The sequence below is a fragment of the Melanotaenia boesemani genome, chromosome 1 (assembly GCF_017639745.1).
Source record: "Melanotaenia boesemani isolate fMelBoe1 chromosome 1, fMelBoe1.pri, whole genome shotgun sequence".
NCBI classification, from domain to species: Eukaryota; Metazoa; Chordata; class Actinopteri; order Atheriniformes; family Melanotaeniidae; genus Melanotaenia; species Melanotaenia boesemani.
Window position 1 is genome coordinate 6,255,385 of NC_055682.1, and position 19,027 is coordinate 6,274,411.

Genomic DNA, 19,027 nt, shown 5'->3' on the forward strand with positions numbered 1-19,027 from the left:
CTTCTATTAATTTCTCCACATCAAGCAAACATGCAAGGTGTCATATGAAAGCAGAGACTCTGCTGATGAAGAGGTCACATCACTGTGGGACAAAAACTATGCGAGCTAGCAGCCATAGATAGCAAACAAAAAAAAACAACATAAATCGTGTCTTACTTTTACTGTTTTGAGGTCAAAAGTTTTACTCCAGCTCATAAAATTCTGCTAATGCGTTCTCCTATGACTGGCTTTGTTTGCAATGATTCATGATAGTTTGCATGAAGAAGAAGGACGTTTTATAGTAAAGTATTCACTCTTGCTATATTTTACTACCTTGGGGTTCCCTTCTTTCTTGATCCTCATGGCATTTTTAAGGAGGATTTAGAGGCTATCCTTCGATTCTCCTGACTGGCCATTGATAGAAGTGTCAATTATCAAATCAATAACTTAGAGGGGACCATGCCTTTACTGTACTGCCCCTAAATCATGAAAAACCTGCCACTGTGCATTAGACAGTCCTCTTCTCTGTCTGCTTTTAACCAATCTTTTCACCTTTGATGCTTTTTGAGATGTCCCTTCTATTCATTCATTTATTTATTTCACTGTTTCTATTTTTATGCTTTTATGTTTTATCTTCTTTTATGCTTCATGTTTTATGCTTTATGTTATATGTTAAGCTACTTATGTCTTTAACTTTGTACAGCTCTTTGGCCCTCTGTGATTTTTTTAAGTACTAACAAAGTTGGATTAGACTGGAACATCAGCTGATGGCTTCCTGAGATATTTATCTGTATAACCTTTATTAAAAATTCTGTAAAACTGCTCAGGCTCACTGTTTAAGTTTCTACTTACAGTTTGTCATCAGACATTACTTTACTCATTCCTAAATTAATTGGGCTGCTATCCTCTGGTTTTCCCTGAAAGTAATGTAGTTTTCTTTTATAACCATTTAAATATTTTATTGTGTTTCACTTCTGTAAAGCAAGGCAAGTTTATTTGTGTAGCACATTTCCTGTACAAGACAATACAAAGTGCTTTATATAAAACATTAAAAGCATAACAGCGGGGTGCAAAGAAAGCATCCTGTAGTAATTAGTCTCAGCTTTCATTTCAGATTATACATACAGCCCTTGTAGCTGTGAAGATATATTTTATTTAAAATGATATGTCATTTTGGACAGGAGGCAGAAAAACTAATAATTTGTGATGAAGAGGTTAACTTGCACAGTGGTGTGATGGTTAGCACCGCGGCCTCACCGCAGGAAGATCGCTGGGGGAGGCTGGAACAGTGGCGGTTTGTAGGTTCTCCTCATGTATGCGTAGGACCTCTCTAGGTACTCCAGCTTCCTCCCACCATCCAAAGACATGCATGTTAGGTTAACTAGTCACTCTAAAATCTCCCTAAAGTGAGTGTGAGTAGCTGTTTGTTTCTCTGTGCTGGCCCTGCGATGGACTGGTGACCTGTCCAGGGTGTACCCTGTCTCTCGCCTGCTAATTCCTGGGATAGGCTCCAGCTTCCCTGCGACCCTGAATTGGACTAAGCAGTGTAGAAAATGGATGGTTAACTTGTTGGCTACTTGTTGAGTGAAATAATATTGAGGTGTTGTTTTTATGGACAGTTTTTCATCTCATTTGCCTGTACTGGATGGGGATAGACTGGGATCATTTGGTGTTAGCTGACTCATTAAAAAGGCAGTATTACCTAAAATAATTGTTTTAACTGTTAACATTACATGACTTCACTGCTACTGTTAAAACAGATTTTTTTTTCTGTCCTTTGACTCCCTGAGCACCAAAACAGTGGTATTGCACCAATGAAACAGGTCATATCTCCAGAAAGAGAACCAAAACCTCTCATCGCTTCATACTACTAGATGACAGGTGTATCTTTTTCTCGGTTGATTAAGAGATGAGTAAATTTACTCCCATCATAAACTCTGGTTCTTTTTTTTTTCTTTCACTGTATGGCTGTATCTGAAACTACTTCCAAGCTACAGCCTTTGGAATTGTTAAAACCAACTAACATTTTGTGTGAAAAACTCCAGCACCTAAAAGGTTAAGTGAATTTGTGATAAAAATAGCTCAACACTCCACCTACTGATTCAAACCAGGTTTAGTTTGTCATGCTCAACGTAGAGGCAACTTTTGGGACTCTGCGTTCTTTCCCTGCTGGTCTTCATATGCCTCAGCAGTGGTTGCAGATGGCAGGACTGACACCACCCTGACTGGTCCCATTACTAATTTTTAGAGAGCAATATGCAATTATTATGCCTATATTGTACATATAGAATAATGATGTGCAGTTATTTCCATTTTATTGGAGACTGCCTGTCAAACTGACCTCTCTAGTTATCTTTTAAAAAAGAAAAAAGAAGTGTGAAAGCATTATCAAATAACATGCAGCCATTAAAGAAGTTTGAGAAGAAAGAAATATAAGGTGCCTTGTGAATCTGTATTACTCTCCATCTGTCAAATATCTGCTGAGCTGACCATGTTACTGCATTAAACACTCCATTTACTGAATTTAATGAGCTTCTGTTACTTGATTGCTTCATTGCTTTAGCTGAATTAGATGAATTAATTAATCAATTAGATAATTAACAATGAAAAACACACACCCTTACACACACACCCTCACCTTGTGTCCTACACTGATGCTGCCACAGCGAAGGTTGTTGATGTCCTCTTTGCATTTATCCATGAAGCCGCAGATTAGTCTGTAGTTACTGAAGATGATGCTGGTCATCTTCGTGACGTACTGGTTGCACTGGTACTCACTGATGTTTCCACGGTGATCCACCAGGCAGGACACCAGATAGCCCCTCCCCCGCTCCTCCTCATTACACTCCTTTATCTGCAGGCGTTGGAACGTGAGACGTGTCAAAGAAATGCCGAGTGATCAGAGCAGCAGAAAACCAAACGGAGGCTGACTGACCTCAGCGATGGTGCTCTTGCAGACCTCCATCGCCACGGACTCAAACTTTGGATCTGTGGTCAGATTGAGTTTGTAGTTCCACAGAAGCTGGAGCACAAAGAAAACAGAAAGTTTCAAACATCTTCACAGCAAAGACGTCTTTTTAGATGAATTACTAAGGAGATTATTTCTAGGACTGGCCGATATGAACCAAATCTTATATCTCGATATTTTTTACCTGAATCACGATATAGGATATATATCTCGATATATATATATTTTTTTCAAGTAACCGAAGAGACAGCTCTAATTTACAGCCTTCAGTGCTAAAAACCCTTTTATTAAGGATCAGCAGCACATCACATCAGTGCATTAAACAGCTGACTGAAATTAAAGTACCTTTATATTAAATTAAATGCTCCTAAAACAATATAAATTAAAAAATACTTTTCAATAATAAAAATACAGCTGTACAAAATGCAAAAGAAAAGATGCTTTTAACTCAACACAAGCTATCTTGATATAAACAATAATCCTTCCTTCTATATTGCGTCTGGTAACGTCTCGATATATTTGAAAATCTCGATATATTGCCCAGCCCTATTTCAGACTGAAACAAAGGGGAACCAATGCAAACACAGTACGAGCTACTTGTGATTATCAGTGAGGCTGAATTTAAAATGAATGAGAGATGGAGACAGTCTAGTTGAAAATACAACCTTCTGTTTACTTTAAGAAATTATAATTGTGAACTACACTTCACTCTGTCTGCAGCTTTGATTTGGACCATTTCCATTAAACCCCCATGATGTTTAAGTAGTACTATGTACACCTCTGACCTTGAAAATATATTTTGACTCATTTTGATGGTGCAGTGGTATTTATTAATTAAATTCTTGGGGTTGTCATTGTCCTGCAACATCTCATGGCTGGGAAACTGTACTTCATAACTTGCCTGGAGCATCCTACTACAGCTGAGATTTATATTACAAACTACATCACACCCCTGCAACTGGATACTAGCCATTTTAAACGTGCACTGTGGCTGATTTATCAAAGAAACGCAAGAGGACATTATTGGAAGATAAAAGGAACAAGAAGGGAGAAAGCGACAAAGCAAGAGATAAGACAAGAGCCAACATCCGACTGACTTTTATTGGCTAGAGAGAGCTTAAAGCAGAGGTTGGATGCAATACGGATGCCAAATTAGCCGTCGTTAGGTAGAGCCTCACTGAGAAAATTTGCAAAAGTTCAGTATTGCTTCGTTAAGTCCCATTTCTGCCGGTTTTTAAAACCTCAACTTCAAGAAATAATCTGAAATGCTGTTGCAGATGCTCTGAGACATTTTCAAAAACTGTTCCCAAACTTTCTATCATTGGACTATTTAGCTGCACATTTATTAACTGGTTGTGTAATTTATGACAAAAACTTTAAGTTTTTATTGTGTTTCGGGTGCAAAAATAAGTTTAATCTGAACATTTTCCCAGGTTACTTAGGAGAAGTATACAAAAAAAAATAGAAAGTGGTATGAAGAGGTATCATCTCTGCTCGGAGAATGCAGAAAACTGTCCCATAAAATGTAGCCTTCATCATACTAGCCAAATTTCTGATAGATTTTCACCTGTTTCTGGTGCTCTGTTAAGAGAAGCAAGCAATGGAAGTGCTCTTGGGAAAAAGAGAGGAGCTCACATGTGCACATATTGAACATATTTTGAAATGATAAGAGTAATAATTCCAAGAATTTTACAGTGCAGTGCCACCAAAGCCCTTTAAGCGAAGGCCCTCTGCTGCTAACTGGTGGGGCTCCCATTTACATGAAAGAACACCAGCTGTTTATCTGAGCTTCTAGCTGTGCCGCTGTCAGATATACTGTATAATGGCTACAATGCAGACTTTTCCCCACATTATCCTTCCCTTGCAGACTTTACTGTGAGAGATGAACACAGTTCATTGTAAAAATAGTCGACATTTATGTGCCCACACACCTCATAAAATGCATAAAAGCTAAGCAAAGAATATGTGATGATGAAATCCAGCGTTCAGATGTGTCCTAACAAAACACCAAGAAGGGAAAACATCAGCAATATAGAAAATGTTGCTGCCCATCAATCTGGGACGGTTACTAAGGCAATTTGCAAACTACTATGAGTCCATCGTTCTACAGTGGAAAACATTCAAGACAGATGTCAGTCTTCACAGGAGTGGATGTCTCAGCAAGTTCAGCCCAAGGTCAGATTGTGCAATGCTCAGAGAAACTAAAAAACTACAGTTGTGTAGTTTTTTTACAGTAGTAATGAGCTACACCTCATTGGCTCAGGAGGAAGAGCAGTCAGATCAGTTGGTGGATTGTTTCCAGTGTTTTCCTGACTGCCGAAGTGTCCTTGGGCAAGACACTTAACCCTATGTTAACTATCGGGGTATGAGTGTGTGTGTGTGTGTATGAGAATGTGACAGGTAGTGTAAAGCGCTTTGAGAAGTCAAGCTGACTGGAAAGGCGCTGTATAAGTACAAGTCCATTTACCATCTCACACTCTCCAGGGCTCAGTTAGCATGTTAAATGTTAAAGTTCATGACAGTAAAATTAATAAAAACTGAACAAATATAGCTTGTCTGAAAGACAGCACAGCTAAGATTTGCAAAGCTGGATCTGAAACAAACAGATATCTGCTCAAAATACAGAGCAGAATGTTTGGAGAAAACCAAACACATCAGTGCAAACACCTCACGCCAACTGTCAAGCATGGTGGCGGACAGCTGATGATATGGGCTTGTTTTGCAGCCGCAAAGCCCAGCACCTTGCAGTCAATTTTGGTCAGGCAACAGAATAATACTAACATTAAAAAGATAGCCTTAATTTAATGCAGCTAAAAGTGGTTTAAAAGTTATGGAGCTATTGAATCACAGGGTGTACTTAGCTTTATATAATGCTTCTGCATTACCTGGTGTCTGATGTAGTATTTAATGTTTTTGTTAATATGAGGTTGAATTTACCAACTCCAGTGTGCTCTTTTCACTAACAAATTGGGTCTGTGCATATGGTCTGTTTTTAGTGATAGACACAGCTGCAATGAGTTTCCCTCCCAGCAGGGCAGGTTTCAAGCTGCCACTGCACTAGTTTCTCAACGGACCAGCAAACCTCAGGGAAACAAGCTCAGCACAGGTCAGCTGATTACAAAGTAAACAAGTTCACCGGTGCAAAAATCAACTTGAGAATTATTTACTGTGAATCATTTCACTCCTTAGTGGTGCAGCTACACTGGAACTTAGTTCTCCCACCTGTTAAATCTAACTGTAACCCCTGCCAGTCTACAGACTACATTTTAGCATCCTTGAAGCTAAAAATACAAATCATTTACTTTTAAAATGAAATATTATTTAATCAGCTTTAGGAAATACAACAAATGTTTTAATTTCCCCATGGGATTTATTAAGTAATTTTCATTTTATTTAATTCAAATCTATTTAATTATCTAAAGAAGTCTTCAATTTCCTTTAAATCTTACATTTTCTCTATTTTTGCCATTTATTATTGTTTTCTTGCCGGGAAAGCTCCAGCAGCAGCAGCTTTAGATAACAGTGACAACAGTCAGACCACACACAAGACAAGACACAGCAGATGTGTGTGACATGTTAATTATGAGTGTCAGTGTTGCAGTGCTGTAATGAAGACCGGCCAAGTGGTCCATTAGCCTTGTGATGTTTCATAAACCTGTCAGCTGTTTGCTGCCCTGAACAATGAAGGTTTATGATCCAGACTGTACTTGGAGCAGATGAAGAACCGTCTCACTGCAGAAAGAGTGGAAGCTCTGACTGAACTTTAGACAACAGTGAGCTTTGTGAGGATCACCAGTTCTAAGAGTACCTAAGTTGATGATTTGTCAAAGCTGCTTGTGAGTTTGTGTAATATATTCATTATCAAGAGAGAAATAAAGATGCATTTGGGATACATTCTGAGTTTTCCTGATCACTTTATTTCTTTTTAAATACTAATCAAGTTTAAGGAGAGCTTTGGTGTAAGAGGTTAAAATAACTGACAATAAATGTGACATTTGCAAGCATTTCATACTGAAAATTTAATAGGGTTGGGGTAATTAATAGAAGTAAATTTAAACCTTCTCAAGTCAGTAAGACTAAGATTTTAGATTCTGACATGAGGGCGTGCACCCACATAGAAAATGGTCTCATTGTCTAAAGAAAAAAGTATTAATGTGCATGGATGTTTGTGTGTGTGTCATATGGGAAGTACTCACATGGTTGCAGTCTGGAGCAATATCGGTTTCCTGCAGAAAAACAGAGAAAGAGATAAAATGCAAATCCTTGGAAAGATTCAAACATATATAAAGACAGTCAATGAACACCTCTGCAGCCCATCCAGTTCTCACAAACTTGGACTGGCAAGCAACAGAGTCAAACACAACATCAGGATGATTAAGGGTCTGAGACGCTCTTACTGTATCTGAAAAGTAAGTCATTAATTATCTGTACCACTTCATCCATTAAGGCTCGCAGGGAGGCCGCCTAATCCAAAATTTACCAGGTGAGAGGCAGGTACACCTTGGAGAGGTCACCAGTCCATCGCAGGGCCAACACAGAGAGACAAACCACCATTCACACTCACACTCACTCCTAGGGAGAATTTAGAGTGACCAATTAACCTAATATGTATGTCTTTGGATAGTGGAGGAAGCCAGAATACCCAGAAAACTGGGAGAATATGCAGACTCCACACAGAAAGGCCAGCTGAGGCTCGAACCAGCAACCTTCTTGCTGCAAGCCGAGATGCTAACCATCACACTACAGTGCAGCCCAGTGCCACTGCTGGCAGTGATCTGCTACTTCTGCTCTTAAGCCAACAAAACTTAAAGATAAAATAAAATTCTGAAACGAATTTAGTTTAACATAAAGTCTTACCTGAAAAAGGTTTAAACTGACAAGTGAGCTAATATATTCATATTTTATGAATAAAGTATTTGATACCAAATACAGTTAGCAAGTGTACCAAGATAACCAGAGACTGCTGATGGACTATAAACTATAAATTATAAACCAAAAATGGTCTGTCTGTAAATAAAATTAAAAGCAAAATTATGTTGTAATTAGAAAACGAACCTGAAGAAACCTCTCCCTGAACACACCTCTCATTTCTCGCTGTATAGTTTAGAGAGTGTTAAACATTTTCCATTATGTTCAGTTTTTGAAGCATTCTTATCTAGACCAGTGTTTCCCAACCTGGGGTCCGGGACCCCCCAAGGGAGTTCCCCGAAGAGCACGGACGTCCCTGAGGCTTTGAACATTACAAGTCATTGTGATTAATGTCCACACATTGTCTCTATTTTAAGCATAAAAAATATGTCTATATCTTAATTTAATTAACTTAATTTTACTTTGGATTTATTGAAGGACAGGACTCAGCCGGAATATATTATTTATGGTAAGAATCTGACTTTTGAAAGCATAAAACCAAGTATGGTTTCAGCACAGGGTGGGGCTGGGGGTCCATGACTTTTTAGTATTTGTATTAAGGAAAAATAGGTTAGGAACCACTGATCTAAAAAATCTGCCACAGTGGGTTTTTGACACAAAGAAATAAAAATAAATGCAATAAAATAACAAAAATATGAATAAAACCATTGTAGACTTTTTTTTAAAATAAATGTGGATAAAGTAAAAAAAAAAAAAAAGTCCATCCAAAACAAGTGTATCTGAGCTTTTTTAACCCTATTACAAATATTTACGTTATGGTATTGGTAAATAATATTTTCAGGCTTCTGTAAAGCTGTTAAAGAGCAACATGGCCTACATATCGTATAACCTGATGATCTGGCAACTCTCACACTAAGTTATCTGGTGAAGGTCAGAGAGATGAATGAAGTATTCAGAATTGTACATTTTCTGAACATAATTAGCAGCTCAGTCGATTAGCTCAATTGATTTCACATCAACGCTTCAGTCACAAGGTTTGTTTTCATCATACGAAGATAAAGGTTGCAAAGGTGTATGAAGAAGAATAAACGCAGAACTTCTCCTGTTTTTCCACTTTAGTTTGCGTCAAAAAGCTCTGGCCAACATCACGGACAAAACAGTGGTAAGAAAGCAGGAACAGATCACACCAACCACTCTCTCTAATAGCAGCAGTTCAGCCAAAAGCAGCAGAAAGCTCCTCGTAAAACCGCCCACAACATCCTTGGCTATCAGAGGAAACAGCATCAGAAGCTCCTCTTATAGTTCACATCACTTTCCAGTGAAGACACATGAAAGCACTTTGTGATGACTTCGCTCTGCCCACGAGAGCAGAAACAAAAAGCTTTCCTCTGAATTTAAATCCTCATTTCCACTAAATGTTTCATAGAGAAGTTGAGTGCAACGAGGATTCAGACCCACAATGGCCTCTTCGATTAAAATTACCAATTAATCAGACAATGAGTTATTAATTAACAAAGAGCTGCTCTATTCACATCAAAGGCTTTTGAAACAAGTCCAGAGTCGCACTAATCAACAAGACTGGTCAAAATGAAGCGGTAACAGAAAAAATGGATCTGAGTAAAAACTGGGTCCTCACCGACACACTTTAGCTTCCTTTCATCTGAGAACAAAAAAATGAGAAGACACTCAAAATGTGGATGAACCCATATTGTACTGTGCACGGAGACTGGGTTTTTCCAGCACCTTTCAATGCTGAAATTCAGAATGCCCATCCTTTGTCATGGCAACAGCCCGCCCCACTGGCAGCAGATTTATCCCACAGGACAATGCACCTCCAAATGTGATCAGGAACAGGTTGAAAAACACAACAAAGAGCTCATGAAACAACTTTGTTGTCATCATTTTGGAAGATTTTTAAACTTCAATGTTCTGTTGATGCAAACATTGTGTATTTTATGAGATTTTATTCTCTCGTTTTGGAAAATGCAACAAACTTTCACAACTGAACAGACTGCATATTAAAAGACCAAACCCAATGTAAGTACCTTTAAGTGCCATATTAACAGTTTATTTAAGCAAGAATCTGTTAATAAAAATCTGTGAGTTATAAAATTTCTCACGTGTTAAGTCATTTGATAAAAATAACCATTTGATTTTGGTGATTATATATATATATATATATATATATATATATATATATATATATATATACACACACACACAGTATCTATATACTATATTTTCAACTACACTGGTATTCTTAAATGGTACTTTTTTTTTTTTTTTTTACACAAGCAACCTAAAATACTCCAACAAAAGCGTAGAAGCCCCCACCGCCTGTAATTCCACCATATTACCCCAACCACCAGCTGCCACTAGTGAAGTCAGATGTCTGTGCCTGCAGACATCTGACTGCATCTGATTGCTCTCCAACCTGCACAGCGTGCTTACATGCGGTCAATTTGTAGTCATTAACGTGAGGCTGACTGAACGACCGCGGCCCTGAAGTGTCTGTGGACTAGCGTGCTGAGGCAAAGTGACTCGCTGTCTAGGAGTGAGTTTGGAGCTGCCTTGCCGAATCTCAGACATCTCTCAGCTGTCGGATTTCGGGGCTTAGACCTCCACAAATAAACTCTCACAAATGTTGTTTTGAAACCACACACTGCTCAGCTGATACTGATACTGCTGGGCTGTGTATGTGTGTGTCTGTGTGTGTGTGGCTTCTCATGTAGAAGAGGCAGATTTATAAGAGCCATTTACCTCTTCAGGAGGGCGCAGCTGTTATAGAGTTGAACCGATGTAATTATCTCGGTAAAGAGGGCATTGCTCCGGGATGGTGGAGAGGTGGTGTGTGTGTGTGTGTTTTTTGTGTGTGGTTGACGTCAGCACGATGAACAAGGGAGGAAGTCTACTTACTGGTTTTAGAGAAAAAGCATCAGGAAGCACTTGAGTGGCTTTACAGAGACGTGTGCATCATTTCAGGAAGTTTCTCACGCTTTCAGCATCATTTATCGTTTCTAAAAATCATATATAACAGATGTTTTGTGCCACAATGTATTGTTCCTGTATAAAGCTTTAAGCTCCTTTTAAGCATTTATTCATGCCCAGTTTTGGTCTACAATTACACTTTCCTTAAAGACATGACATTTCTCAAACTGTTTTACCAAATTATGATTCATAATCAGTTTATAAAGGAACCTCTACATGTGGGTGATTCTCAGGAAGACTTGCAGACACTAACAAATACTCTTCATTCTCCCCAACAGTCACAATATTTTATACGCAAACCTATTAAAGGTTACTTTTCTCAAGCAATTATTGCTATTATGCTTTTATCAGTGGAGAGAGACCTGGGGGATTTTTATTCAGTGTATTTGTTGTTTGGTAGCAAGATTATGAAACTCTGCCAAAGCTGAATCTCATGAAAGCCTATCATGGAGTAGGTAAAACTGGACTCTGGCCTTGGCAGAGAGCTGCACCCTTCCAGTTTATCGTTGTTTCCATTCACAGATGAAGAGGAATGTGCAGGGAAAGGCTTATTTGGTGGAAGTTGATAAGTAATCCCAATAAACTCTGTCAACGAAGTTAAAACCAGACACATTGCCAGGCTTATCATCATATCTGATATAGGTTTCTGTTTACAGTAGCAAATTTTTTATTTTTATTAGGGTTTTATTGTTAAAGAGTTAATATTTTACAGATATAATTATCAAGAAAAAATGCACATCACAAGTTCCTAAAAGCCAAGTGGAGATCATCTATTTAAGCAAAAGATGCAAATATCAGTCAAATATATAAAATATAAGCCTTGAACCCTCATCTGAGACACTGGAACCTGAGAAATGTCACTATTTGAAATAACATTTACTGATAGCAACATATGACTCAGCATAATGCAGGAAAACAGAAGAAATCTCTGAGGATTATCAGAGGGAAGAGGGATAAAAGCAGGTAAATTATGATCAGATACTGAAAGCTTGTAAATGTGAACTGGAATTGCACCATGACAGCTTCCCAGACTGGACTGAAATCCTGCTGGGTTACACCAATGTGTGCCTGTCTGATGAGCACAGGAGATAAAAAATAAGATTAGAAAAAAAACAAAGTTCATGTGTGCATGTAAGCATGTAAGCACAGATGCAAGTGTCTGTATAGCAGCAGGAAGGAAAGAAGCACAAGTGGAGAGAGCCTATGGTTTAACTCCAACCTGCAAGCCACCTGCTCTCACTTCACCCCTAACCAAGTCAATAATTACTTCACTGAGAAAGATTCAAGACAAGCTGGATTCTGAGTACAGCGGTGGTACAAGCTCAAAGCACATTAGCCTTTTACCTTTTCAGCTATTAAACTGTTATTAAAACTATGCTCTTTAATTTGTTTCTCCAACAGACTATCATTTAAATTTTATTTCAGCCCCAAATTATTCATTTTTTTCTGACAGTCCAAAGAGAAAAGCTTGCACATAGTAAGAAAAAAATCTAATTAACTGAAAGACACGCAAGACCAACAAGCTTTCTGAAAAGTAGACAGTACATCTACAAGAAGGAAGGAAAATATAAATAAAATTCCAAATAAAGAAAAAAATCCCACTCACAATACTCTGACAACAGCTCAGAAGGGCTGAAGCTTTAGTATGATCAATAAGTAGAAGTAATTAAAGACCTTTTTATTACTATACCTACTTAGTACTTTTTAACCTTAAATTGTTTGAGATGTTTGATTTTCTGCAAGGCTTATGATTTTAGAGACATTTATTTGATGTTATTGTGTGTAAATCCCAGCTCTACATTATTCATAGATATAGTAAACAAATGAAAAGGCATGTAAGGGCTTTTGAACAGGGCTGCAGAGCCACAAAAGGAGCTGTAAAAGGAAGCAGGAGGACCGCAGAGACTGAGACTCATCCTGTATTCAGTGAGGGTTATTGGCCTTTCACCCGTTTATGCCCTGGTGCCTCATTGTGTCTTCATTTGCCCGCGCCTGTGCCGGATAAGTGGAGAATCGATTTGCTGATGTACGCAATTTGGTTGAAACTAAGACTAATCTCTTGATGGGAAAATGCAGAAGTCAATGAAACTTAAATATCAACTACAGTCTTTGTTTTTTTTAACAAGAACTTTTATTTTTACATCTGAAGGGCTGTTTAAATGTTTTGTATATTGTAAATTTTAAAAGGTAAGAATGGGGTGAAATCATGAGGAAAAACAGAGATGACCCCCCCTTAATTGAATGTTTAAGTGGCTGCACAGGTTTAGACGCTGATGCAGGTGTAGATGGTCACCTTTGCATCAGTACCATCCTGACCGCCAGCCTGACTCTGTACCACCGTGGCGACACACCCAGATTCCCATTCATCCAGTATGGACCCATCCACCCAGGGAACGAGCGCTCACCTCTCTGCGGTCCTGCAGGCAGTCCAGAACGGCCAGGTTGTTGGTCCAGGTGTGCTTGGGGCAGAGACGGGTCAGGTCCTCCCGGCAGGCCTCCTCCTCCGCCAGCTTCCAACCGGTCGCCCTTCGAGGCTGCGAGGCCCCAGCGGCGGCAGGTGCATCCTTGACCGGCAGGTCGACGGCTCTGACGACGGGCGGGTTGGGCAGTTCGACCGGGCTATTCGCCGCCTTCACGAGAACGGAAACGACACTGCTGATACAAACAGCCGAGAACAACAGCAGCGGCAGCAACGGAGAGCGACAGTATGCCGCCATCTTCACATAACTGTCAAGGCGGTCCTGGTGAGCTACATAACTTCCGGTCAGCAGGTTCAAAGTAAAAGCCATATTAATGGGGAAAAAAGACAACTTCCGGTCAATTTTTAAGGATAAAAGCTTTATTATTAAACAGATTTTTGGTCGTCTGTGTGTTTGCTAAGTGTGTAATTTTTTTACACGAGACAGATTAAATTTAAAAGTTATTTTCAAAGGTAAAACTTACCTGGTTTTCCCACATTGGAGACCAATTTTAAAGATTTTTCCTAAGTCATGATGTTTATTCCAAAATTGAACTCTGATTTTTATCGCCCCTTAATTTTAATAGCAAACAACACACAAACAGTCATGAGTGGGAAAGGTGAGGGCAACGGGGTCCTCTCACACCCCTGCTTCCTAGGGCGGCAAAGGGAGGTGGTTGCCCCAAGGGCCAGGATCCAGGTGTGATGTGCTGATAGAGTGGCTGATGGCCCTGAGGGGTGCCCAGTCTACTGCATCTGGGTGGGGATGGTGGTGGGGGCTGGATTTGGGGCTCGTTATCCTCTGGTCTGCCGGGGATGTCTCCCACAGGGCATGGTGGGAAGGTTAAGTGTGATGTAGGTGTGTGAAAGGGAGTGCTTCGCTCTTCACTGGCTTCCAGTTGCAGCGCGCATCAAATTCAAAGCTCTGCTTCTGGCTTACAAAACAATTTTTATTTTTCATAAATACGGGACAGGGGTTGGGGGGTCATTCAGCGTGTCAGTTTAGAGGAAAAAAATAATCAAGAAAAGAAAAAGAAATAATAACCAAGAGAAACATCGGTGAAGCATTGACCAGATGGAGGCAATTGATAAAGGAGAGGGACTCCATAACTCACGCGGAGGCTGCAGGCTTTCTACTGGATAGGTAAGTTTATTCAGTGTAACAGTGAAGTTTATTTTGGCGTTATGTTAGAAACAGGGCAGGGTAGTCCAGCAACTACTTTATCCTCCCATTTAAGTTGGATCATTTACTGTTACTTGCTATAAAAAACAACAGAAACGGCAGCAACAACAGAAAATTTGTTAGTTAGCCTACATTAGATAAGCTCTGCTGTAACAGTTTTCAGTTGTTACTCTTCACAGAAGTCATATAGTTTTCCTCTTCCTCCCTTTCTCTCCCTCTTCCCTCACCAGATGATCTCTGAGTCTGCAGGTCACGAAGAAACAATTTCACACGATAACATTACCTATTAGCAGTAGCTTGGTATCAAATACATGGTGGGCATGCTTGTAACTCATCGGCATAAAAAGAAAAACAGAATTTTGTATTGTTCTGTACCTCATCACCTGACACTCATGACTGGACACTCATACTTGTGCGAGGTGTTGACATTTGATATTTATGACTCTTTTTTTTCCAGACTTTTTAAAGCCCTAATTTCTGTATCATACATCAGTCAATAATATGAATACATATAAAAGTGCATACTCGCCGAATCCTTGTGCTGCACTGTTGTAAGGTAATTTAGTGCACTACTATATAAAATACCCCTTTAAAAAAAAATATAAATTTAGCAGTTTTAGAAGGTTGTCTTTTCTTACACTTGTTTTTCATTATATCAGGTCAGCGTTGTTCCCAGTATGTTTACAATTGTTCATTAATAGAGTCACAGCGCCCTCTGCTGGAGGAAATAAGTCACTGCGGTTTTTTTTCCAATCTTGTGAACTAAGCTTTTTCTTAAATGGCTTTAAACCTTAGAAATTAATCAATATACTCAAAATAAAACTTATTACTATAATTCTGATTATTTTCAACAGAAGATTAGTTTCGTGGACAATGTTTTCCATTATGTGTTCTGACTTAAATTAACTTAAGAATTCTTGGAAAAATTATTTATTTTATTTTTTTTTACCTGTCCTGTCCAGCATAATAGCAAGCAAAATGATAATCTGGTTGCTGTATCGTTCTGAACAAATTTGCTCTGCCAAGGGGAGGCTTATGGGTAAGGCTCCTCTTGATAATCTGATTAATTTATTTATTTATTTACTTTAAATCGCGACATCAAGACAGAAAAAGATGAAAAATAACAAAAAGAAGCAAAAAGGAAAGAAGAAAGAAAACAAAAACATCACAGACAGAAGGCAACGACTCTTCAATCCACACCATCACCAGACAACAAACTGTTACACCTGTACATGAACACACCAGAAAACTTCATACAACTTTTACAGAAAAAAACAGAGTTACAAGTCTTTAAGAGTTCTTAAATAATAACCAAATCAAAAAGACATGTCACAAAAGTAGCACAAAGACCAGATACTAACTCACAGAAAAAAAAAGAATGATCTCTTAGTATATAAACCCACTGGACAACCCAGTGACTGTGTCAGCATGCAGAGGGTGAGGAATCAGGAGTGATCAGTGATGAAGAGTGGTGAGTGAGATTGTGAAAATGGGGCCACGCCTCTACAGAGGTCAGAGGCAGACCAGGGCAGCCCAGAGAATGCCCAGAGAAGGAACAATTATTTAAACCTCTTAATTTTTTTCATATAATTGAACTTTTCAGGCTCTTATTGCAAATTGAGATTTTTCATTTCACCAACTTAAATATAAAATTCTTCATGTCACTGTGCAAGAAACAAGACATTTGAGATCTAAATGATGTTTTAATGCTCCAAATTCTTGAGCGTGTATTTCAAAGGTTTCAGAAAGCTGAAGACAGCAAGAGGTTTATGTTAACATGCTGGTTCACTGGTATGGGCGATATCATTTAATATGCACCTGTTAACTCTTCAACAAGAGCTTCCTCTCTTGCCTCCAGGTAGAACTGGTATGGCAGCATTTCTCTTGAGGCAGGTGAAGCACTTTTTGGCAAAATGCAGACGCAGTCAAATCTTTGTCACTTCTTTCCCAAAGCTGGATGTATTCGCTCCACTTCATGACAAACCTGCAACTGAAGAAATATCAAACTATCTTCAGCTTTACAATAGTTGTAAATTAATCAATTTTGAAAATATTTTCTGCAAACCTGAAATAGTTATACGTCAAAGAAAGGCACAGAAAAATAAATAAAAATTAAATAATTCAGCGTTGATGAAGTCTGTAGGAATCGTTTTTAAGTATCTGCATGTCTCTTATTTGGCCACCAGGTGGCAGCATTGTATAGTCTTTTGTTACCGCCTATATAAGCAGCAACCTTCCTGCAGGCCAGAGTGGGACTCGTTTAATGCCTCAGACCGGCCGCTTTAGATGACCACCTATTATTATAAAAATCATGTCATTATAACCTTACATGTTACGTCTACAAGAGCACAATGTTCTGCAAAACCTTGTAATTCAGTATATTTTTCTACAATATTTCTAATTCAGTGCAAGAAGGGGTTGCTTCACAACGTAGATTTCTTTCAACATGAGTACTCATCTCCAACATTATTCTTTACAACACATCGTTTCAACAACATCAGAATCTATATTCTGTTCAAATAAGTGTTCACAGATATTCAAACCTTATAAAGAATAAATAGAATATTAAATATTAAAAAAATTAAGTAAAAAGTGTTGCACTTTCTAATAACACTAGCAACTAATTTCATCTGCAAAGAAACAGTTGCATCACAGCTTAGATTTCACTAATATGAGAACATGAATTAAAGGGCAAATCTCCAACACCATCCTTTAGAAGATCAGAATTAGGTCTGCACCGAAATTAAAATTCTTGGCCGAAACCGAAAACCGTAAATAAGGAAACAAAGGCCAAAAACCGAAACACCGAAAGAAATGATTATGCTAATTATTAGTTCCACTGCATTCATGGCTATGAATATGTACTAACCTCATGTGTAATAATAAAATACAATTTTCTCTGTAGGACTACTACAACAAAGTGCATTCAGAATAAGTGCAGCTGCTGCAACCATAGACTGAATATAAAAGATGGACGGAGCCTCCGTGACATCACCCGTAGGTTTCTGCTGGCAGAGTGACAACCACCAAATCATCAAATTTACTGTCTTACTTTTAATAATAAATAAAATAACAGGTCACTACTATGGTTTGGACATAGAAAGTGGTTATATTGGAACTAATGCTTCCTTGTTTACACTCTGTTACAACTCACCTGTTCCTTCCATACTGACAGGAGCAATCCCCTCATCACTGCTGTCTCTTGGCTCTGCTTCTGACACTAAATCACATTTTAAAAATGCTCATATTTCTCAGCACAAATCTCCTCTTTTTACAAAGCCTTCTGATCAATTCAGGACAGTTTCATTAAGGTAGTGCTGAATCATCGCACTTTTCATACAGAACAGGTGCTTTTTTTGGCTTTCTTATATTCTAATTTGTATTAAAATCTGGACTGCCACATTATGCATCCCCCTTCCTGTACTAAAATCCAAACAGGTAGGGTTGAAATGGTGTTTCCTCCATTATAACTAGTCTACTTCGACTCATCGGCATGGGTTCCTTGTAACTTACATTTGTGAACCTTGCCCCTGTTTAAGGAAGACTGAAAACTTCTTTTTTTAGATCAGTCTTTGACACATGATGGTGCTGTCACTTGAGAAACTTGTGATATTTATCATTTACAAGTGTACTATGTTTTTATTCTTGTTTTTATCTCTTTTATCTCGACTAGTGACAGCATCCAAAAGCTGCGAGGATGCTTTGAAACTACTGACTGGAATAATCTTCTTGCCCCTTCCATGGACATAATGGAGCAAGTGGACACTGTCTCTTCTATTGTCTTCTATTGTCCACAAAAAAATAAAAAAAAACTACAGAGTGAGACATTGTCTTTTAATCCTATCTCTGCTGAGAGTTGCACAATGCACATGTGCAAAGAGGGGAAAAAAAACTACAAAATGAGATATTGTCTTCTTTTTTTTATCTCTGCTGAGAGTTGCACATGCACAGTAAAGTCCGCCAGGGGAAAAATAGGGAGCAAAACTGCGGCAGAGCATGTCAAAAGTCTGGGATAACTTCACATTAAACTTACAAAATAAATTAAATACATGTGAGATTTGTGAAGCGGACCTTGCGTACCACGGAAGTACGTCTGCAATGCTCGAACACTTAAAGAAGAGGCACATCGGACTTGCATAACAACCTCATGCAAGATTTCAAAGCTGAAAGTGAAATAAGAGCCATTTATAATAATCATGAGAAACATAATCCGATTGGTCGACTGGTTGTTTTAATAGTCGGTGACAAATTGACCATCAGAATAGTCATTAGTTGCAGCCCTAGTTCGAACATTGAAAAGAAGGAGGTAAACAGAGAGGTCAAGCGGGCAATAAAGACTGCAAAGCTGAAATACAAAACCAGGGTAAAGGAAAAATTCACCCAGGGGAACCTCTGCTTAGCTTGGCAGGGCCTGTGAACGTCCCTGCCACCAACCACAATATTATCCAAGTGGCCGGCAGCAGCCACGCACCTCTACCCAACCACCTTATCTCCTTTCATACAAGGTTTGAGAGAGACAATTCCACTAATTCCACTAATTTGGCAGAGACAGTGGCAACACTCAACCCTGGGGACTCCACTC

The 19,027-nt window shown here is 38.7% G+C and overlaps 1 protein-coding gene across 4 annotated transcripts in view; it reads right to left on the reverse strand.

The window, feature by feature from the left end:
• The window catches only part of LOC121642313 (Golgi apparatus protein 1-like), a 43,447-nt gene extending 29,852 nt beyond the window's left edge, over positions 1–13,595 (reverse strand). For 2 of the 4 annotated variants that reach the window (XM_041989008.1, XM_041988990.1), the window contains exons 1-4: positions 13,210–13,595; positions 7,144–7,173; positions 2,915–3,001; positions 2,618–2,833 (exon numbers count right to left, since the gene is read on the reverse strand). In XM_041989008.1, the coding sequence (XP_041844942.1) occupies positions 2,618–2,833; positions 2,915–3,001; positions 7,144–7,173; positions 13,210–13,593 (717 nt within the window). In that variant the 5' untranslated portion in view covers positions 13,594–13,595. Of the gene's footprint in view, positions 1–2,617; positions 2,834–2,914; positions 3,002–7,143; positions 7,177–13,209 lie in introns of all 4 variants that reach the window. The other 2 variants (XM_041988998.1, XM_041988981.1) reach the window with 1 other exon arrangement.
• Between the last annotated feature and the right edge of the window lie 5,432 nt (positions 13,596–19,027).